Raw genomic sequence first — 23,339 nt, 5'->3', positions numbered from 1 at the left:
CTCTCTTGCTCAAGGGACAGAAGCCCAAACAGTGTGTGACTTTAACCTGATTTTTGTCCAGCTCACAGTTCTTATACTCTTTCTCTCCCTGCTCCTGAAATGTGACGATGACGAAGCCCACAAAGATGTTCATCATGAAGAAAGCAACGATGATGATGTAGATAATGAAGAAAATGGAGATCTCCACGCGGTGGTTGTAGACGGGGCCCACGTTCTCTCCATTTGAGTCGATGGCTTTATACAGCAACCTGGAGAACAGAAGGACCAGGTGAGTCCTGTCCCCTGCTCAGCCCAAGCAGCCCGACCATGGCGCCTCTTCTGACCGCCTCCGTGGGCCCTGCCCGTCAGAGCCCTCCCCGGGAGCCCACCCAAGGCCCCTGGATGCACACAGGTCTCTGAGGCACCCTCCTTGGCTGGCATTAGGCCCAGTTGGTCCAGCACCGTGGAGAGGGAACACCTGAGATGCATTTGGGGATTGATATTTTGAGGGCTGAAAAACAAAAGATTTCACAGCCATTCAACAGTGCTCCTTTCTCCTGGTGGGAGAGAGGAAGGACACCACGTGTAAGACATTTGTGGAACTGAAAACTGTGCATATGCCAATGAAGAGAATAAGCAAGCAACCCGGGATTTCCAAAGAACTAAGAGAGGTTCCCCAAACTGAAATATACACAGAAATTAAATATACACTAAGCAGAACTCTCAACAGGAGGCGGGGGGGGGAATTACTGTAACATCCCCAAGTTAAATTTATCCCCATATTGATGTAGATTCAGCACTGCCAAGGCACCCACCCCATGGTGCACTGTGCTAGCCACTTTCCCATCCATCTAGAAAAGCAGACATTACAGTCATCCCCAACAAGCTCAGGGAGGGATCTAAGTAACCAAAGTCACACTCCTTGGGGGCAGAGCCAGGAGACGAGCCCTGCTGCTCCGAGTGGCAAGGCCCAAGTCCAGTGGTTTCCCCTCGGCTGCCACCCTGGTTAACTAAAGCACACGCTGAAAACCCAAGACTGCAGCCAGTGCCTCCCCCAGAGTGAAGGGGCTCGTTCCTGCCTCTCTGCTCCCCAGACCAATTCCCTAATGAACAAGCCCCACCCAACTATCCTCACACTGCACAGGATCTCCTGTCAGTAACTCCGACTCTCCCATGCAGCCAGAGAGTTCTGCCACGCCCCGGAGAACCAGCCCGTCCACCTTTTGCCGTTCTTCTGGGTGTGGCAACTTGACATCAGAAGCCGTGCACGCATGTCCATTCAGGTGGCAGGAGCTAGTGTGGGCGTCAGAGCACAGAGTAACAAAGGAGCAAGAGATGTTCCTTTTGTAGTCTACCTTTTCCCTTCTTCCTGGATTTTTTTTTTTTTTAAACTTTACTCATCAGAATCCTAGCCATTCTTCAGAACCCTACTCTGCACATCTCTGATGCAACAGACCCTCCTGCCTGGTCTAACTGCCTGAGACTCTGAGTTTGGGCCTCAAAGGGAGGAACATGTCGAGACAACCATTTCTTCCACAGTGCTCGACACAGCATAGTGCATGAGGCCGGTACCAAAAGCACCTCTTATGAATGAGTGAGTGAGTGGGTCAAAGACATGGCACGGTGGCAGCCATCCATGTCCGGCACATGTTTGAACTAGGAATGAAGATGGAATGAATGAATGAATGGATGGATGGATGGATGGATGGCTGGCTGGCTGGCTGGCTGGCTGGCTGGCTTGGGACACTCTCAAGATGTTCTCTATACTTACGCAGGCCAGCCCTCAAATGTGGAGACCGTGAACAGCGCCATCATAGCAGAAAGGACGTTGTCAAAGTTGAAATCACTATTTTGCCAGATCCTCTCACGGACCACAGGGTTATCAACATCCCCATCCTTGTAGAGGATGAAAAGCCCCCTAGAGAGGAAAGGAAGTGTGGGTCATCCTGGCTTGACATGCAATCAGTCACAGCTGCCCCAAGCCCCCGTCCAGGCCCCACAGCTGAGCACCATGTGAGTTTGTCCTCCTCGTGCCCTGCATTTAAATCTACTCTAAGGTCCGAATAATCAAGTACCTACTAGTTTAATGAGCATCCTCCAGAACAACTAGGCAGACAGCCAGCATACACCTGATAAGAAATGAAACCTACCGAATGATAAACACCTCTCATATACAAGGGCCTCAGAGCATACACTGAAGGATCAGAAGCTCTGGCCTGGAGAATTCTGGAAGCTCTGGGAAACAAGCCCAGGTATCCTCTTAACTGCATTTTGGTTGTCCTCAAAGACGTTCATTCTGTACTAAAAATATTCCCAGTTTTCTTTCTAAAATAATTCTGTAATTTCTGGTACACAGAATTTGTCATTGAATTTCATTTCTGGAAAGGGGCCATGTCTTTATGTCACAGGGAAGCAGAGGCTCAGTGAGAGAAAAGGGGTCTTCCGCCTGCTGCCATGCCGCTCAACAGCAGGGGGCGTCCCCTGCCCCCCAGCCTGCACAGATGGCGGCCCTGGAGGTGCACATACAGTCATGCGCAGCCAGCACACTCTGACTGCACCTTCTGGTGGAAAGAAACCCCAAATACATGCAAGCTGTGCAAGCAGCCCGACCTCAGTGGTGCCATCCCCAAAGGATGGGGAAACACAGACTACCACAAGGTCTTACAACTCTGGGCAGTGGTTCTGTGCCTGACTTCATGTTCTGGACATCTTGGGATAAGAGACACAGGTGTTTCCCACCTTGTCTCTCCCCTGTCCGTTCTTGTAAAGAAAAATATGCCCAAAATGTGCTTGCCAGGAGCAAGGGGAGAAACGTAGCCTGGAGAACCTGTTGGAAGGGGCTAGCCAGCTCCTGAATGCCAGGGAGTTGAGCTTCAGAGTTCTGGTGTGGGGAAAAATTATCCACGTGGCTGGAGGGAAGGGCTCTCTGGGGCAGTTCATAATTGTTATTTTAGGCTTTAGTGCACTCCCTCTCCCCATTTAGAGACTCTATGGCAAACATGGAAAGCCATCTATCCATTCTTTTGGGGGTGACAAAGGTTTGGAACTAGACCAAGGCCATGCTTGTACCACAATGTGATTGTACTAAACACCACTGAATCGCGCAGTTTAAAATGATTACTTTTATGATATGTGAATGTCACTTCAAATAAAACCACCATCATCTCCATCTCTCCAGCCATGAGCTGAGCACACAAGCTTCTTGCAGTCCATGATGAAAACTTCTGAAATGTTAGCACAAGCAGATCCTTGAAATTTTTCTATCTGTTCTTCCTCATTCCCCACTCTCGTGTTCAGGACACTCACCTGCACTCTTCGGGGTTACTTTTGGCTTCATCTGTACAGCGATAGAACTTTCCCTACATATAAAACACACAAGCAGTCAAATGCAAGCTCCCTGCAAAGCGATTGGTTGGGCTTCATGCCAGAAGGCACGTTCCCCGTACCTTGAACAACTGGACCCCGATGCAGGCGAACATGAACTGGAGAAGGGTGGTGACGATCATGATGTTGCCAATGGTCCGGATGGCCACGAAGACACACTGGACCACGTGCTGGGGAGAGAGGAGCCAGGGGAAGGCAGAGGAGGTTTACCTGCCTCTGTGGTTTCAGCCTCTGGGTGACCTAACACCGGCCAAGAGTTTCTAATGTTTATGTGCATTTTTATATGATTTTCCAAATTTGCATTCCCTTGCACTTGTTTTTCAGGTAGTTATCTGTGGCGAGCTACGCCTGGTGCATCATGGCCACCTGGGAGAAGCACCCCTGTAGACCAGCCCCTCCCTGGTCTCTTCCAAAGCGGCTTAGTCCGAAGAAATGCTAGGGGGTGCAGCACTGCCTGACACACAGGTCCACACGGACCCTGGCCCCCCACACATGGACTCAGGAAAATGCAAAACCTCAGACCTTTTATACGACCTGTATGAGAAGAGATTTAAAGACCAAAATAAACCCAAGAAAATATTATTAATAATTTTTAAAAGTGATAAACAGTAATCACGTTAAGAAAAATAAATTAACAAAGATAAAGAAAATCATTTGTAAAATGCCTTCAGCACTTGCCAGAGGCAGTGTTGCTGGTTAGAAATATCCTTTCCAAACATATAACAATATAAAACCCATCAAGCCTCAGCCCAGCTCTGGCCCCCAACCAAAGTAGCCTGGACCGGAGGGCAGAAACCCAAACCTTAAGTCCTTTTGCTCTGTTGATCGCCCTGAGCGGCCGCAGGACCCTTAAGACCCTCAGAATCTTCACAACGGAGATGGCACTGGATCTAAGGAAAGAGCACAGAACGAAGGCAGAGTATATTACAGTCAGATAAAATACTCTGAAATTATTTCAGACGGTATTCACTGCAGGACCACTGCCTGTGTGGAGCTGAGCTCACCTGCGGCCGTGAGAGAAAGAGAGAGAGAGAGAGAAAGAGAGAGAGAGAGAGACAGAGAGACACACACACACACACACACACACACACAGAGAGAGAGAGAGAAAGAGAGAGAGAGACAGAGAGAGAGACACACACACACACACACACACACACACACACACACACACACACACACGTGCAGGTCTTTCCCCGTCCTGTCCACGCTCCAGAGCCCTTCCTGGGCCAGGCCCACGGGCACTCAGAGAGGGCCTGACTTAGGTGCCCAGTTAACGCAGCAGAGGCATGAGTTAGGAATTCGCTTTGTTCTTTTCACTCGATGTAAACGCTAGGTAGTACTTGGCTTTTAGGCTGCGATTTTGTTTGGTGGGGTTTGCTTTCCAAGCGGGGAGACCTGCTCTGAGTGGGGCTTCTCCAGCCTCCAAGGAGTTTGCTGTTGGGTGGGAGAGACGCAATCACCACCTGTGTGGGGGAACAGACAGTGGAGGGGGTGCAGGACGGGCTGCCAGGAGAGCACGTCCCAGGGGAACCTGGGAGGTGGCAGGCTGGTGAGTCCTGGGGGGAGGGGCAGGTTAGCTAGCCTAAGGGGGAAGGGGTTCCGGGCAGAGGGAGCAGCACTAGGAAGGACAATTCAGCTGACCGGGCCCCTCAGGTGGCCGGCACACACACTCGGGAGGCAGTGGCAAGGGCTGCAGGGGGAGAGGGCCGGCGCAGCTGGGAATTTATGGGAGCTGCAAAGATGCTCTGAGAATGTCCCCTCCAGCTGCAACTCCTGGCTCCCTCCCTCCAGGCAGCGGTGACAGATAAGGACTAACACAGAGGGCTGTCTCAGGCAGGGGTCCTTGGTCTTCTGAGGGGGAGGCAGCCTGTCCATGGAACTTGAGCTCAGAAGTCGTAGGTGAGCACATGTTCTCATATGGGTTACTGATGGCCAGCACCTGAGCACACGTGCTTGTAAGTCAGCGGGGAAGTAAGGCCACTGCGGGATGCTCCCACTGAAGCCTCTGCCCCAGACCCCCAGGTAGAGCCGGCAGGCACCGTGCCGCTGGGGCATCACTAGGGCCCTAACTTATGGCCTCCGCCGCCTCCTAGCTGAAAATTGTAGAAGCCGGGAGGAAGAGGTCATGGAAACTGATATATCCTGGTGATCGAGGGAAGTAGCCTCCAATAGCCAAGCTGAGAGGGTCCCCGGATCCCATCCCCTGCCACCAACCCTGAATGAGGATTGAGATCCTGGATGAATCCTAACTAGAACCTGGCTTCCCTCTCTCCCAGTCAAGACTTCTCTATTGAGAGTCAGGATCACAGAGAGTAATAAGCCCAACCTGGCAGGGGGCATGGAGAGGAGAAACAGGGGAAATGGTGAACTGTCCCAATGCTCTCCGGCATGTGCACAAATCAAGGTTTCCCGGATAACTAAATGTAATTGTTAAAATGATGCCTAGCCTTTATGAATTATGTTAAAATTCCTCACATTAACCATCCTGCCCAACAGTCTTGTGCCCACACTCCCACATCCACCCCAGAATACTTACTGGATCCCAAATGATACTAGGGACACCCCGACCACCAGCATATCCAGCAGATTGAAGTAGTTCCTGCAGAAAGCCCCTTTGTGGAGGAAAGCTCCAAAAGTCGCCATCTATAAACAGAATCATGAGTGATTTATGGATATTTTTTTCTCTCAGAAGAAAAGAAACCTGGGCTCTGTACAAAACCTTGAGGAAAGTATGACTTTACTAACAAGCATGCATTAGGAAGCCAGAAATGTACACCAACAGGGCTGACCTAGATATTCGTTCAAAAATGGAAAAGGGGCAGCTGATTTCAGATACATTTTAAAAGAAGAGACCAGTCTAGACTCCATACCAACGATGACAAACTGCGTGTAGGAATCCAGCGTGGGCAGGTCCAAAGAGCCTGTCCCAGAAGGGTCCACATGGCCCTGCTCATCAGGACATCATCGCTGCCCAGATAATTCGGCCACCCACAACACGCTGCCTCTGGTCCCCAAGAGCCCAGGAGAGCCTCTATCGTCCCAGTGGGCCTTCCCAGTGGGACTAGTGAAAGCACTGGAGCCCAGTGCTCCCAGGCTCTGTTCAGAGAGACTTGCACCATTTTACCGGGTAGCGCCCTGCCTGCTGCCAATGGTCCTCAGGGAGACATCCAGTTTAAACGGTGCCTCCAGGTCCAGTGACCCCAGCATGTGCAAGGGGTGGTCAGGAAGCCAGCACAGGCCTCTCCCCTGGGCAGTCTCCCTGCCCTGGAGTCCCATGCCACATGCACCCAGAGCCCACACCATGGGTGCTCCAGAGAGGTGCCTACTGGCAATGCAAAAGGACTTTAGTGAAGAAATTCCCAGAGTAAAAACAGCAAAGTACATCAAGTTCACTGTGAATTAAAAAAAAAAAAAAAAAAAAAAAAAAAAGTGGAGAGGGCTCAGGTGAGTCCAGGACAGAGCGCGCCGGAGTCGGGAAACCGTTACACCAGACCATATGAAATCACCAAAACACCGCCGTTCTTGACCAAAAAAAAAAAAAAAAAAAAAGGCAATTCCGTACGATTCAACCGAATCGTCGTAGAGCCTCCCCAGCCTTCCCACAGCCAGCAGGAACCACCGCCTCCGATGCTAGATGCTTCTTGGTGAGTCTGTGTTCGCTGAATCCTTCTGGTTTTTTGTTTTCCACCCTCCACCACATCTTTAAAATGAAGAATAACTTGGAAGATTTAAGTCACTGAAGCAAATATCCAGAAATTTAAAAGCAGTAGTTGTTTTTAATTTCTTTTAAATAATTCTGTATCTCATTTGCCCCAAAGTCCAAGAGTAACTACATTCATTTAACCACTAAAAAATGCAGGAAGTAAAATAAAACCTCGATGAACCAGGCTAACAGACTAAGTGGAATGTGTCCCCCACTCAGTTTGAGAAGAAGGCAAATTACAAAAAAAAGGGTAGCTCGGGATCAAGTAGAGGTGGGGTGAGTGTCCTTGACCCCCAAGCCCTGTGCATTATGTGTCTGTGCTCCTCACTGTGGTGACTTTGCCAGAATCACTAACCGGGCAGGGTTCTCACTGAGAACTGTCAGCCACAGTCGATGGTTTAAAGGCAGGAAAGTGAATGTGAATTTTTAGATTCTTAACAAAGTTTTAAGTAGAGGTTGGTTGGTTTGCGCTGATGTTTTCATTAAACAACAACAACAAAAAGAAAGTAACTCTAAGTACCCCATTCCCTGGCAAAGTTCAGTGAGGTTTTATTTTATAAAAGATTTTGTAAAGAGCCCAAGTTCCACAGGAGTCTGACATAAAATACGTTTTTTCCCCCTGAGATGCACACATAAAAACTCAAAATGGTTGGTTTAAAGACAATTGTGGTGAAAATCTCCCAGCTTGTCTCCCCACTAGGAGACGATTGCTCTGACAGTTGTCACGGGTCACGCTATCCCGGTCCGGCAATGACCCATGACACTTAGTAAGTGGAGGGGGTGGTTTCCTCAGCTTTCTGCTGCAGGTCTCCAGACTTCTGAGTGCATAGGGAATGAGCTCGCCCCGGGGGGCCATCACACTCAGTCCACAAACCACATGCAGCAATGGCAACTGTGAGCTCATGCATGGGCAGTATATTTAGGGCGCCCCATCCAAAGCGTGTTCCTTTTGTTTGCATAAATGTAAGCCCATCCATTAAAACAGATATAAAATATCTTAACACAAAAAGACCCGGGTTATCTTGCAAATCCCATTGCAAGAAAATAGCGTGTTACTATTTCAGGCCACTGAAAACAATTCAGTCAAAGAAATGAAAGGAGATACATTCCCTTCATAGGATAAATGCTTCTCCTCTGACTTTGAGGTCAGGAAAGGTAGAAGAAGGTTCACACAGAGTGATGTATCTGTTATCAGATGACAAATTTCAGAGGATATATTTAAGGAGCAAAATAATTTCCAGTCACTATGATGAAGCCAAAGTAGCTCCTACATGCATTGAAAGGTTAAAAAGAAACAGCAAAAACAAGTTGAATGGTTACAGAAAAAAAAAGTCCTTTGGTTTAAAAAAAAAAAAAAAGTGTAGCTTGATCACAGAAGGCAAAAAATAAAAATAGTCAAAAGCACTTCACGCTTCTTTGCCACGTGTCCCACAGGAGCAGGCCCCTTAGACACACGGCTGTGGAACCTGTTACCTTCAAAACGATCTCAAAGGCAAAAGTACCAGTGAAGACATAATCTGCATAACCTAGCATCTGGAAGGTAAACAAAGAATTGCAACCATTATTGCTACAGCTGCTTTAGGATAGGTGAGGATCAATGAAAAAGCCATTACCTTTAACAGGATTTCAACAGTAAAGATGGCTGTGAAAGCATAGTCAAAGTAACCCAGTATCTGCAAGGTACAACATTGTGGACATGAGACACAGGCATCCGGACAAATTCGGACAGCTGCACACCCACAGGCAGAACCCCTGCATGCAGTCAGACCCCCGTCCTCCCGAGACAGGCCCGCCGCTCTGGGGGCAGGTGCGTCACCTCCCCCGGCCGGTTATGGCTCAGCTTTGTGACCAACGAAGAGCATCTGGGAACACTCACCTCCTTCAACTACTCATGCGGACTCTCTTCCCTGTCTGGTGTCATGGATGGACAAAGGCTCATTTCTACAAGTGCTTTATTAACACAACCTTTGCTCATCACAGCACAACACTGACAAACTGGCGATACCAGATAAACTGGAGTGTTATACACCAAGTTGGATTTTTAACTGCCTTTTTGGCTTAATGGGATAGGGCGTCATCTAGCTGGGCCTCGGCCTGGTGGGGAAATGTAAATGAAGGTGTGAGTGGTAGCCAGTGGGGGCCAGAAGCTTCCATGTGCCCCTTCCGATTCCAGCCCATGTCATCTGGGAGTCACAATGCCCTTCCTTCACTGACGTGCAGGGCTGGTAAGTCCTCAGGGAAGATTTTGACTTTACAAGTAAACTTGTACTTTTACTTTACCAAGTAACTTGGAAAGTAAAACTCTTGGCCTCCGCTCTTTTCTAACACGGCTCTCTCCCGGCACTGAGTTTTTGTTTAGTTTTTACCCAGCTGGGCCCAAGCAAAGAACAGACTGACCTGGCCTTTGAATTATCAGTCCAGCTTACTTTATCAGATTTCCTGAAAATACCATCTACTCTCCAACTGAGTCCTGCTCAGGGAACCCTTCTGGGCACCCTGCTTCTTCTCAGAGCCGTGGGGGTGGACAGGTGGGTAGGGCAGGTGGGCACCAGCGGCAAGAGTCTGACTGCTCGACTGAGGCTACTCACAGGGAACCCTCCGCCACAAAGATGGCAGCCAAGACTCTGCTACTTGCAGAGACCATCTTGGCTGCCATCTCGGCTGCCATCTTGGCTGCTGCTCTTCTTCACAGCCATGCCCTATGGCTTCGAAAGCACTGAAGAGATCAGAGCCGAAGGGACCATGGAGACCCCCCAGACCAACTCCCTTCAGGTAACAGATGAGGATGCCAGGGAAGGGTCGGGCGGAGTGAGGTCTGTGGAATGTTAGTCGAGAACCCTGGGTCCTATGACTCAAGTCTGGGATCCAGCCCAGGGGAGTCCTTGATTGCTCCACCACAGTAAGGGCAGGGCCCCTGCTGCAAAGGCCAACTGTCTTCAGCTCAAGTTCTCTGGAGGGTATTCATTGCCCCAATCGTTTCTGTTTAGAGATTTCTAGATTTTGCTGGACACCTTTTGTATATTTATGTTTCTAGACAGGCAATGAAAGGTATTTCCAGCACACAGCAAGCCCCTGCCCCTTCCTCCATCCCAGGTCACAGCAGGACTGTTCACGTAGAAAGCACCCACGTAGCCAAGACACACCGCTGCCCACATACCAGCAATCCAACTTTGGTGCTGGAGGTCAGAGCTCCTAGATGCAAGCTGTTCTTTCCTTATTCAGCCCTCTTTCACTAATAACTCAGCTAAGCTTAAAACAACAACAACAAAAGCACTGCATGAGTCCACTTACATGGGGGCATCTAAAGTAGCCAAACCCTTAGACAGAAAGGAGAACGGAGGCTGCCGGGGGCTGGGGGAGGGAGAAATGGGGAGATGTTCAACGGGTGTAAAGTTTCAGTCAGGCAAGATGAGTAACTTCTGGAGACCAGCTCTACAACACACTACCTACCGTTAAGAATGCTAACTCATACACTTAATTTATCAAGAGAGTAGATCTCACGTTAAGTATTCTTTACCACAATAAACACTATATAGTATTTTACAGGCAATATATGTACACATATGTACATCTGTTTAAGAACAGTAACATTCTTGGAAAAAGGGCAGGGAAATAAGCTCATGGGGAAGTAATTACAATAAAAAATAAGAACATGAGGCCCCCTGTAAATTAACTCTTAGTCAGTCTGTGTTCTAGACTAGCTCCTGACCTACTCTGTCAATAATGGTATTTTTTTCCAAACAGCTTCTTCCCCTTGTGCTTCATGTCTATGATGAAGCTCACGTTCTATCTGAACATTGAGATAGAGACAGTCTCAGCATCTCTAGCACAAGCCCTGATCTGTGAGTGCAGATTAGGACAGGTGCAGGGCCTTCGTCTTTGCATCAACACCAACATGTGCCCTAGGAAGGAAGTTGTTTTAAAATCTGCACATCAGAGTGCCCATGTTTTATCAGTCTGATAGATTGGGGTTGCTAGGCTGCAAACCGACAGCCCTGGAAATGAAAAGATACAGCACAAGGCTTGATGGTCACAACCAAAATCCCGGGACACCGATCTGGGGATCTGTCTTAATCCTCAAATCTCTAAAAATCTGACGACCGCAGAGAGGTACGCACCAGGCAAGGCATCAATGCCGATGACCTCGCACACCTGCGGGTCTCCCTCTCCTGGGTTTCCCGATAACCACCTGAAACTGCACTATGGTATCAAGGCCAAAGCAGTAAACAGACTATGGGGCTTCCAAAGCTGTGTCACCTTGGGATTGTTCTCACTCTCTGCATTGTTCTCAGTGCTGAATGAGCTGAACTGTTAAGGTGGGACAGCTCGGGCAAGAACAGTTTTGGATACAATTTCTGAGCAGCACAGATGCCGTGGAAGGGTGCTCTCCTCCCTAAAGTACAAAACTGATAACAGAAAACTGCCCACTTGTTTTCTTCGTAAAACCGCCTCCTGGCCCCACCAAAACACAGTTCTTCCTCTCCACTGCACCACGGGGTTCCACCCGCCATCGCCCCCACCCAACTTGTGTTTCCCCCAGTGATGAGACCAAGTGGCTCTGTGAATTTCAGCCCACGTCAGCTAGACATCTTCCCACCAACCCTAAATATGAGCTTCTGGGCACGCGACATACCTGGTTCCATTTCTACTTTCTCTCCTGCTGGATGCGGGCAGAAATCTCAAGACAGGTGTGGACATGAATATGACCAGGGAGGGGAAGAGAGGGACGAAAATGTTGGCAGCAAGGAACAAAGAAGGAGAAGCGGGGCTCCTGAATGCACTATAAGTTACTGCAGAGTATTTGAAATGAAGTGTCGTGGACAGGATTCAAACCAGGTTTGTCTGGCTAAGACAAAACCCCCGGCACGCACGTCCCGAAATACCAGATGCCTCCAGGTGAATGAGAAGAGGCTGCCTCTAGCCTTTAGCCGTGAGTGACGGCCCCTGCCAGAGAGCCCAGTGCTCCTCCCAGCCGAAGACCCGCCCGCCTGTCCCTGCCCCGTGGCTTACGGTGTTCCGGAAGGAGTGGCTGCGGATGGGGTCCTCGGCGGCAAGGGCGGCGCTACTCAGCATGATGAACACGAGGATGAGGTTGGTGAAGATGTGGTGGTTGATGAGCTTGTGGCAGCCCACGCGGATCCTGTGGGGAAAGCCGCTGCATGGACACAGCACTCGGCGGTGACAGGTCAGGCAGAGGACAGCGGTCTGCTATGCTGCCCGTGCCCCCGCCTGGCCAACCCGAGCCACCGGACTGTGAGCCCCTGGAAAGTGCCAGAAGGGAGACCCCAAGGGCCCACAGTGCCACGGCTCTGTGTGGGGACTCCTCAGAGACATCATTCATTAAGTCCTGAAAAGTGGGGATTATCGTCCGGCTACAAGTGGAGAAACTGAGGCTTATGCATTTGAAATTTCTTAAGGTGACACAGCTAGTAAGGACTGAGGGAGATTTCCAATCCAGCTGGATGGTAACAGCTCCCCCTATGACATGAGAAGCCCAGTGGCTTCCTATCCCCGCCTTAAGAAGAACCTGAGCACAGAGCTCGCTGCAACAGCTTCATACAGCTGGCTGTATGAAAATGACTAGTAGATGGGCTTGGTAAAATCTCCTGTTATGTGGAGATTCTGTCCTAAGTGCTTTGGTTTTTTTAAGATTGATTGATTTTTTTTATTTATTTATTTATTTATTTATTTATTTATTTTTTATTTATTTATTTATTTATTTATTTGACAGAGAGAGAGAGAGAGCACAAGCAGGGGGAGAGGCAGGCAGAGGGAGAGGGAGACTCCCCCGCCGAGCAGGGAGCCCAATGCAGGACTCTATCCCAGGACCCTGGGATCATGACCTGAGCCGAAGGCAGAGGCTTAACTGACTGAGCCACCCAGGTGCCACTTTTGTTTGTGTTTTTAAACTTTGGAGCTGACCCACAAGCACTGGTGAGAAAGTGGAGTGAAAGTTGCATCATGCACAAATTGCACAGGGATCTTAGTACCACGTGACAGAATCTTCAGCGTCCTGTTTTCCTGCCGTCCCATGGGCTAGTTAGTGCCAGACGACCCTTAACCTCAACACTGGACTTTAGAATTTAAAGATTTTATTTTTAGCCTGGAGAATACATGTATGTTTTCCCTTGAAAATATTTTCCTTTTTCACTTTCAAAACTGGAGTCAACTTTATGAGAAACCTCCTGTTGGGGGCTGCTTCATGCTGAGATGTGCCCTGGGAGGGCTTGCAAGCTGTTAGCAGGTGAGTCTGGGAACACGTTCCAAGGTGCAGGAGTGTTCACAGCTTTGGGGGGAAATCAATCCATTCCTTCAATACATGTAGACCCGGTAAGCTGTAGGCTTCAGTAATATCAGTCAAATACCTTTTTTTTTTTAAAGAGACACCCAGGAACGCCTGGGTGGCTCAGCCGGTTAAGCGTCTGCCTTCAGCTCAGGTCATGATCTCAGGATCCTGGGATCGAGCCCCGAGTCAGGCTCCCTGCTCAGTGAGGAGTCTACGTCTCCCTTTGCCCCTCCCCCTGCTCATGCTTGCTCTCTCAAATAAGTAAATAAAATCTTTTTTAAAAAATAAAGAGACACCCAAACTCTCAACAGTGATGAGTTATAAAAACTACCATCAAATCCTCAAGTTACTAAGGACTGCAGCCTTGCTTCCCACCTGTGTCTCCCTGGGGATTGTGAATTCCATAGAGTTCTCCTCTGACAGCCAAGAACTGCTTCTATAATTCTAGAAACCTTTCCAGGAGCCATTCATTCCCCACCCCCACCCCCCGGTATGCCATCTGTCTCAGATGATTTAAAACCTAGAAACCAGCTCATAAATAAATGTCATCCTCTTGCAGTACTTGTAAGTACAGTGCTCTTGGTGAGCACCTTATCATTTTAACATGAGAAATGCTATTTTAAGCAGGATATCCTAGATCTGAATTGAAGAGCTACGATCTATAAAATATCTTTGAGCAATATCACTGTATTGCCATAAAACTCAATGGGGAATAGTGATTGACTAAACTGGATCTCAGGATGAAGATGCTGTGCAGAACTTGGCCACAAAATTCTCATCTCCAAAGCACCTCAACAGAAAGACCCACTCGTGAAGAAAGGGTCCTCTGGATGGAAAACACTTCACAAGTGACAACCCGTGGACACCCAAGCCATGGGCTCTGACCAGTACGGGGGCTAAAGGGGAGGAGAATCTGGAATGCCACTCGTCCCAGGGGCCGGTCATACTCCTAACAGCACCTCCATCCAAGAACAGGATGGCCAGGAAGAGACAGAGGGCAAAGGCAAAGCTGGAGCAAGAGAGGGACGCAGGGTCTCCAATGCATAGGCACAGAAAAAGACCCTGAGTCACCCTCCTTCACCCCATCTCCAGCACCCCCTCAAGCAATCTGTAGGGTGACAGGGGAGACACAGCAGCAATGAAATTAGAAACTGGGTATTTACGGGTTGGTCTTGCTCAGAATGAAGAATGCGCTCCCTTCAGGAATGGGGGTGATTTTCTCCTTCATGTTCAACTCTGAGATTCTGCGAGGACGGGGGCCAGCAGGAACCTCAGGTTCATCTTCCTCTTCCTCCTCTTCCTCTTCCCCTACTTTAAATGAGACACCTTTTTTATAGGCATGAAATAACGATCGCATTCTGGTTCGAATCATTATTCACAATTTCCCATGGAGAGTAAACTCTCACATCTATCAGCTTACGTTCATCACAACCCTTCCAAATGGACTGAGTGCGTGTGGGGGGCCAAGAAGTGTGCCTGTCTGTGAGCGTGTGCGGTTCTGGGAAGGAGGTTCCCAGCAGTTCCAAATCTGACCCACGCAGAAGGTATCAGTGGTGGGCTTCTCACTGCCATACTCCCAGCACCCGGCTGTTTCCCCAGTAGCCTTGCTCAGCTTCAGCCTGAAAAACTGTGTGTGAGACTTCAAGCCAAACAGGATCATCCCCCCTGCCCCACAGTCCCTGCTACATCAGCAATAAAAGCACCAGCAAATGTGAAAGGGTCAGGTGAGCAGTAATAACAGTAGGAATGGCTGGTTGCCTCCTAAAGAGATTTCCCAGAAGAAGAGGGGCTTGCCTGGATCCACTCACACTTTCTCTCCCCACCACCTGGAATTTGGGTTATGTAAGCCACCTGGGTGACCAAGAACAAAGAGCAGGGCTAACTGCTCCATGAGGAGACCGGACCTATGGCCTCGGCAGCCTCACCACCCACCATCACGCCAGCTGGGCTGGTCGGCCACAGACTGAGCCCCTGATCACTGTGTGGCAGCAAAGCCACATCACCCATGAACTGAGAGCCTGTCACTGGCCTCTGCCACCATACCTGGCACATCACAAGGTGGGTAGGGGTCCTTGTCTTCATCCTCTTCTCGATAGTCATCAATTGTAACCTAGGATGACAGAGAGGTCTTGGGAGGAGGGGAGACTCTGACTTCAATGCACTGCAGAAGACCCAAGTGAAGAATCAGCCCTGCCATTCAGCACACAGAAAGAAGCTCTCTGCAAAATGCACATTGCATGTAAGTGCATGCATGCCTATGGACAGGTATCCCCAGTGGTGATTCTGCTTCAGCCATAGCTCTGAGGGCAGATGAGGAGAAAACGAGTATAACCTCTACCCAGCCATGGTTAGCCGGCACCATCCATGCCCCTCTCTACCCAGCACTGTCCCACACACTGTATGCTAACTGCACGGCAGATTCCTGTCTCCCTGCTAGGATGCGAGTTCCATGCACACAGGGACCTCGTTGGTCTTCTTCATTGCTGAGCTCCAGTATCTGCCACACAATAACCACTCAATAAGTATTTACTGACTTAGGGACCCAAACAAATGAATGAAAAATCCAGAGTTGTCACGAGTGGGATGAAGTTTGACGGTATAGCCCTGAGCACCCAGATCCCCAATCCCAAGATTCCTTCTGGAGGCACATTTCTATTAACAATCCTCGATTTTAAGCCCTACTGAGAAGATACTAACAGATCAGGTCTGATGACACAATTCCAATAAAGAAAATTTAAGTGGTCCCCCCAAATATTTATCATGCTGGCTATTTGGTGAAACATTAATGGATCACCAGCTAGCTGCCTAAATTCACCCAGAATCCCCCTGGGAAGCCAGTGTCTATAATGGTGTGCCACACTCTCACACCAAAATATCACACAGGATATTTCTCATGGTGTAAATGGTATATTTGTGACAATATCAACAGATTCAATTTGAAACAGAAAGGGGAGAAGTGTTTCAGGACATATACCTTATTGTCACTGTTGGCTATCTGGTTGACTTCTGGTTTGTTGTTCTTTTTATTCTCCAGGCTCTCTTTTCTGTAGAGAAAAGAACACGAGAAACCAAATAACCATATTGCTATGTACAAAAATGCTAATCCAGATTCGGAATCCACAGTGGCCTGATGAAGGACAGAATTTAATTGGAAACAACTCTAAAAGCGAGAAAACAGCACAACCCACACGAAGAGCCTTCCCGTTCACCTCAGTGCGCTGGGTTCATTACACAGATCATCGTATTAAAATTCTCATGTGAGAGCTCATCAGCATCAAATGCGTCATTTATTTCATGACACCAAAATTAACCACAGGGATTCTTTAAGCATGGGACCATGTGACTCCTACTCTCGGCTCTGAGGGAAGGAGAGCCGAGGGCCTGGGTTCTGCCCAGGATTCCATCCTCGGGTGAAAACAGGGTTACCTGGCAATCTTTTTCCTCTCCTTCTCTTCAGCTTCCTCTTTCTGGGCAGTATTCAAACTTTCAGCATCAGCCAGATTGTCTACAGCAATCGCCAAGAAGACATTCAGTAGGATATCTAGTTGGAACAATTTTAAGGGAACAACACAATTTCTAAATGCAACTACTTGTGGTTGACAATGGCAATGTCACACCCCTCTGTGCTTTGGAAGGCTGGTAACAGGTGACTGTCCCCTAAGTGCTGTATTCACTTAGTAAGACCAGAAGGCCAGAGCCTGCTTAGAAAACAAAACCAAACCAGCAAAAACAAGAAACCCTAGAAACCTGTAGAAGACAGTCTGGAAAGAAGCAAAATTAAGATCCACTAAAAGCCATGAAAACCTATAAACTTCAACATTTCCTTTAATAGGCGTGCATACGTATGTGCTTGCACAGACATGTGTGTCTCCATACACTGAGGTATCTACACCTATCATACACACTGCATGAAACAATCTATTATGTGAACACGGTGTTGTTATGCATTTTACGTTTTCTTTCTTTCTTTGTTTTTTTCTTTCAAAACACACACGTACCCATAACATATATATACAGGGCATGCTTTCCCAAATAGACCCTTTTAGGCTACACATTATTCAAGATGATGATTACACAATGCAGTCTGAGTCTTTCTCATCTGAAATGGTCTTCAGAGTCTTCAGAGTCTGCGGATACTCATTCGTTCACCGCACAAACACTGATATATTGCCAGATGGTGCCCAACTGTTCTTTTGAATAGCCCCACTACAGCTGTATCTTTGACTACTGTGGTTGGATTTTATTTTTTCAAATCCCCAAAAGCGAGGTGACTGAACAAGCTATCAGGTTTTTGGCTCTTACTATAATGTTGTATGTATGGTTTCCTTGGATAGAAAAAAAAAATAATTCTGAGCAAGTTTCCCAAATCTCTTGGAAGATGCCTGTTTCTTATTCACCAGCAGTTAAATACATTTTTGAGAAGCACAGGGATCAGAGGGAAGTAAGTCTAGATGGGTCCTTCTCTGAACATGCTTCTCCTTGGCTGATGCATGGTCATCTGTGTGCAAGACTGTGGGAGCCCAAGAGCCCCGAGATGGGAGAGGTGCACCACTGTCCCCCAGGCCCTGTGCAATCTGAAATCTCAGCTGGGTAACACAAACGTAACCTAACAAAGAGACTGGTGATGAAATAGCTTCCAGGGAATATCATCCTTGACTAATCTATTCAAGTCTTTAAAGATGATAGAAACATGAATGAGTTGCATTAAAACTTCCAAAAAGCCTTTGGTATGTTAGACTACGTGTTAAGCAGAGCTGTAATGAGCCCAAGGAAGCGATCTGTCTTGGGCTGGGTGATGGCTTGGTAATGCAAGCCCTTCTCTGATATGTGTGGGATAATGATGGCTCAGGTAGGGATTACTGCAGGACTAACTGTATTGAGAATTCCTACCAAAGATCTCAATGAAGAAATAATATATCCTTAGTCTTGCAATGACACCAAATTTTGAGTAGTGGAAAGCACATCCAGAGTAATAAACCATAGAAAAATCTTGCAAGTTTGTAATAGACAGTTTCCAAGAGCAAACACCCATCATCTGTATTTAGAGGCATTACCCAGACCCTCCTAAATAGTGGTGTGCTCTAGAATTCACTCAAAAAGATCCAAGAACCTCCAACATGCTGGGGATTGTGCTGGGTGCTAGGGACATGACGGACCAGAGTCCCTACTCTCATGTAGGGGGAGATAGAACATAAACTACTTAAGCATTTCAGTGATACATGTATTACAAACAAAACAAAACAAAACACACAACATGTAACCAGAATGAGTGTCACCAGGGAATACTTCTCCACGGACCTAAAGCCAGAAGGGTTCTGGCCTGAAGGGTTCATGGAGGAGAGTACAATAAGAAAACACTGATCATTCCTTTAACAACCATTTGCCAAGGGCCGACTATGTGCAAGACCCTCCACTATAAGCCATGAGAGATGTGAATACAAAGAAGAAATTCCTGACTCAAGAAGTTTATTGTTGAGCTGGGAGGAGGGAGAAGCACCCATCCCAAATTCAGTAGGATCTGGCCCCCCATGTGCAGTAGGAGCTATATGGATGAATCGAGTAGGAGGGGTGCTGGAGCTGCCTGAGGGACTAGTAGGGTTTCTATGTATTGTCCTTAGAAGTTTGTGCTGGCGCTTCTGCACAGAAGACAAGTCACTAAAGAACAAGGGGAAAACAGCTGAAGGAATCTGGGGCTTCTTAGAAGAATCCAGGTAGGATTCTTTAAAATAAAAAAGTGAAGACCAAGAGGTGGTATTCACATATTTGTACAATTGCTCTTTCTCCAAACCCTCACTGAGGGTTCCATATGCCAGGTCTGTGCCAGTCAGGGAGGTCAGAGAGAGAGAAGACAGAACCAAAAGTTACAGGGTCATAAAGGGTCTGATTGAGTGAAAGAGAGATCCAAAGTTCCAGAAGTCTAGAATTAGGGAGGGCCTCTTGCCAGGGAAAAGGAATAAAAGGAGTCAGAAAAGAGCTCAGAGCCTAACACAGCAGTTAGCCAATGGATACATGATCCCCAGAGATGTACAGAGCAGCAAAGCCAAATCAGGTCCAGGGAGCTTACATCAAGCCACTGACAATGGGTCCCCACTGGTTAGGAAGGGTCTCAAGAGACACAGCTAACCTCCCAAGCATGATGGCACGGAAGACCACTCCGCTCTGCCCTAAGCCTTCCCTTGGGACTTGCACAGGAGCTGTGATGCCAAGCTGGGTGACAACGAGAACAGCCCACGCATTGTCCCATGCTCCCTTCCCCAGTTTGCTCATTCTTCAAAGCCTACGGGAACTCTGACCATGCCGTCCCAGCGACAGTGAAGGGGAGCAGGTATTGGGCTAACAAGGTAAAGGCATTCATCTCCCCACCCCAACGGCCGCCACCACCACTACCACTGCAGGGAAGTTCAGACAGGGCGAAACAAAATGACAAAGCCCCTGGTCAGCTTGAAGGATACAGTTACCACAAATGAAGAGGATGATGAAGTAGATGCAGACGATCATTCCTGAAGAGGATGGGCCACCATAGGCCATAATGCCATCATACATCACAGCGTTCCAGTCTTCCCCTGTCAGGATCTAAGAGGCCAAAACCGCGGTCAGTCCACACGCAGCTGGACCGCAGCTCCTGACAGCCCTCCAGAACCCGCCGGGGGCTCCCCAAATCTGGTTTGAGCTGCCTTTCACTGTGCTCAACAAATCCATCGGTTACCCCGTAGAGTTTTCAAAACACTGTTTTCAATTACACAAACACAGGAGTTAATTCTTCACATGGAAATAAAGCAGCACTGCATATAAGACCTACCTAATCTTTGATGACACCCCAGTTCTGCACCACCACCCCCCGGAGAGCATGCTGTTGGTGCATCTCTCTCTAGAACCTCTACGCACATAAGCACACAGATACCCGCCCAGAGGAAAGAGGTAGGTGGTGTCTTCTCAGACTTATTGGACACAAAGGATGTCATACTATATGAATTTTCTGTGTTTGCCTTTTTTTCCCCACTCAACAATATACTGGAGACCCCCCTGTGTCAGTAAGTGCCTTCAATCCTTTCAATGGCTGCCTACTATTCCACACAGTTAATCTATACTAGAAATGGAGAATTAGACCCATGAATCTGTAGAGGCTGGGAATTCCAAATATCTCATGTAAATTTACAAACTATCCAATGAGTAGATACTAATAACTACCTGAAATTTCACATGGAATCTTCTCTGCTGATATCTGATAACTTAATCTATATTGAGGTTAAGAACAGATGAACCTAAATAGCATTTTAAAAACATACTATCTAAAAAATAATTTATAATAATAAATAAATAAAAATAAACCATACCATCTTCCAGAGAGAGAAAGAAAGAGAGAGGGAGTACATGTGCTTCTGTATTGTCTATCTGCACCAGACACTTTAAAAAATAAAACTGTCATGGCTCACAACCCAACAGAAGTATGGGTGAATGATTTCAAAAGATAAAGCAGTTCCCAGGAAAGGAACTTAGTGGCTCTTAGTCACACGAGAACATTCAGGTTCACTCCTGATAAGAGAAATAGGCATTAAAACTACAAGATACCATTTTCACCTGTCAGATAACCATCAAACAGCTTGAACACCCACTGTGGTAAAAAGCGGTGAGGTGTCGGACAGCGTCCAGACCCCATCCCTGGAGGATGGACTGTCGCTACCTTGAGGAGCGTGTCGGCCAAGAGTATCAGTGTTGAAAATGGACACACACCCTTCAAAACAGCAATTCCACCTCTGGGGAATTTACCCTACACATCTACACTCACACACGTGTCCATGGTGTGTGTTCAGGGTCACCCATGGAGCCGAGGCCGGCCACAATGAGATATTCATCGGCTAGGGACTGGTTACATGAATTAGGGGACATCCACACCACAGAATTTTTGCAGAATCGAAAAGTGGGAGGCAAACTCTTATGGACCAATAAGATAGAGTCTTAAGGACACTTGAAATCGTGAGAACCTGGAAAACGGCACATAAAATGAGCTACCATCTACATCATAGGACATTCACTGGGAGGTAGGTTGGTTGGTAGGTTCACTGATTTACATCGAAGGGCAAATACATCTCAAAGAATACACAGAAGCTATTTAGTGGTGTTTGTTCCCCAAAGGAGAAATTGGTGGCTGGGTGGGAAGGAGACTCATTTGTTACTTTATATCCTTTTGTAAACATCTGAATTTTGTGCCACACACAGGTGCTACCAAAAACCACCACCACCATACAGGTTTCTCTGAAAAAAACAGAAAAAAGAATAACTAATCAGTGGCTAAAAATTCAGTATAATCTAAAAAAACTAAAGTATATTTCAAAAAAGTATGGCCCTAGAGCAGCGACAGTAATTCTATTCTCCTCAAAATGACCAAGTGGAAATGAATCTTACAGATCATTCCCTCTAGTCTCTTGGTTTTTTGTTTCGTTTCGTTTTTTTTTTTTTTTTTTTTTTCCCCACAAAGGATGGTGACTTTCCAAGGTCACAGAGTGGAGCACTGAAATGGCCAGCAGGGGACCTCGATGTCTGCGGTCCCTCCCACCAGACCTTCCTGCCTCCCAGGCCGGGCTCCGGAGCTCACTGATGACACGTGTGAAAAGTGACAAGGGCAGATGGGTCTTTAAAATTTATCTGCCCCTATCTGTTTAAGGAAGGGTTTCGGCTCACAATATAGGAAGAGGGGGTTGAGAACACCTCTGCTTAAAGCCAGGTGGGGTGTGGAGGTCACTGCTCTGAGTGCAGAGCCACCTGCCGAGCTACCTGCCACCGTGCCTCCATCTCAGCCTCGTTGCCTGCACACAGCCTCCATGCTAGGAGCCTGCTGGTTCCGGTTACATCACAGGAGGGAGAAGCAAGGGGCCAGAAGGCTGTCACAACACCTTCTAGCACCCTGCTTCCTCTGACTACACACCAGAGCATGAGGGCTTTAGAATTCACCTCCTTGCACAAATCCGTTAGATCCAGGATCACAAAACTTGCCTGCAATCAAAAATTCACAAAGAACAGGAAGAGGATTGTAGAGCCTATCTCCCAGGAACCTTGGAAACCTCACAAAATCAAACAGATGTTTTTGGTTTATTATTCTGTCCCATATCCAGTGGTCTTACGGAAACATGAAATCACGCCCCCTAGATAGCTGGAGTCAGGTGCGCAACAATCAACTTCAGTGGCACAGGATTTGTCAAAGCCTTATTGGGGCAGAGGTCACTAATCCCAGCAGAATCATCCTGTCTTCCCGAGCTGTGAAGGGACAAGACAGCGTCTCACGCGGCCTCCTCACACGGGCTCACCTGGAAGACTGTCAGAAGGGCTTGAGGGAAATTGTCAAAGGTGCTCCGCTTGGTCTGCGTTTCGTCAAAATTAAACTTGCCACCAAACAGCTGCATCCCAAGCAAGGAAAAGATGATGATGAAGAGAAAAAGCAGAAGCAACAGCGAAGCGATGGACTTCATGGAGTTTAACAAGGAGGCCACTAAGTTGCTCAGGGAAGTCCAGTGCCTACAAGTCAAGATGGGGGTGTGAGCACACAACGCCCATGGGACACAGTGGACATCACGGGGCCAGGATGTGGCTGCTTACCACCCCCCCCAGCCAGAAAACGCCCGCAGCATTACATGCACTCTCACCTGGTCACCTTGAAAATCCTTAAGAGGCGCACGCACCGAAACACAGAGATCCCCAGGGGAGACATGATCTCCAGCTCCACCAAGATGGTCTCAGTAATTCCACCGCACACCACGAAGCAATCAAACCGGTTAAAGAGAGAGACGAAATATGCCTGGAGACCCAAGCTGTACATTTTTACCAGCATCTCGCAGGTGAACAGAGCCAGGAGGACTTTGTTAGCAATATCTGGAAAGACAAAGGGTCTCATTGTGGGCGTGGCTCAGACTGGTCTTCCCTCCCCAGACCTCCCTCCCGCCTGTGTCTGCTGGAAACGCCCCACCACCTTGACCCAGTCTTCGCGGTGGCCCC

At 47.9% G+C, this 23,339-nt stretch overlaps 1 protein-coding gene across 9 annotated transcripts in view; it reads right to left on the bottom strand.

Moving 5' to 3' along the window:
• The window catches only part of CACNA1D (calcium voltage-gated channel subunit alpha1 D), a 292,840-nt gene that overhangs the window by 59,789 nt on the left and 209,712 nt on the right, over positions 1 to 23,339 (bottom strand). For all 9 annotated transcript variants that reach the window (XM_073901366.1, XM_073901370.1, XM_073901372.1 and 6 more), the window contains 15 exons: positions 22,991 to 23,216; positions 22,655 to 22,862; positions 19,805 to 19,925; positions 16,779 to 16,893; positions 16,327 to 16,396; positions 15,396 to 15,462; positions 14,516 to 14,663; positions 12,077 to 12,206; positions 8,680 to 8,739; positions 5,900 to 6,006; positions 4,166 to 4,253; positions 3,426 to 3,533; positions 3,286 to 3,338; positions 1,751 to 1,897; positions 47 to 248 (listed from right to left, as the gene is read on the bottom strand). In XM_073901366.1, the coding sequence (XP_073757467.1) occupies positions 47 to 248; positions 1,751 to 1,897; positions 3,286 to 3,338; positions 3,426 to 3,533; positions 4,166 to 4,253; positions 5,900 to 6,006; positions 8,680 to 8,739; positions 12,077 to 12,206; positions 14,516 to 14,663; positions 15,396 to 15,462; positions 16,327 to 16,396; positions 16,779 to 16,893; positions 19,805 to 19,925; positions 22,655 to 22,862; positions 22,991 to 23,216 (1,850 nt within the window). The remainder of the gene's footprint in view (positions 1 to 46; positions 249 to 1,750; positions 1,898 to 3,285; positions 3,339 to 3,425; positions 3,534 to 4,165; positions 4,254 to 5,899; positions 6,007 to 8,679; positions 8,740 to 12,076; positions 12,207 to 14,515; positions 14,664 to 15,395; positions 15,463 to 16,326; positions 16,397 to 16,778; positions 16,894 to 19,804; positions 19,926 to 22,654; positions 22,863 to 22,990; positions 23,217 to 23,339) is intronic.

Source organism: Callorhinus ursinus, unplaced genomic scaffold (assembly GCF_003265705.2).
Source record: "Callorhinus ursinus isolate GAN/ISIS: 27379988/994484 unplaced genomic scaffold, GSC_fseal_2.0 scaffold15, whole genome shotgun sequence".
In the NCBI taxonomy this organism is placed as follows: domain Eukaryota; kingdom Metazoa; phylum Chordata; class Mammalia; order Carnivora; family Otariidae; genus Callorhinus; species Callorhinus ursinus.
The sequence above is the reverse complement of the archived record's forward strand: the minus strand, read 5'-3'. Positions and strand labels throughout refer to the sequence as shown.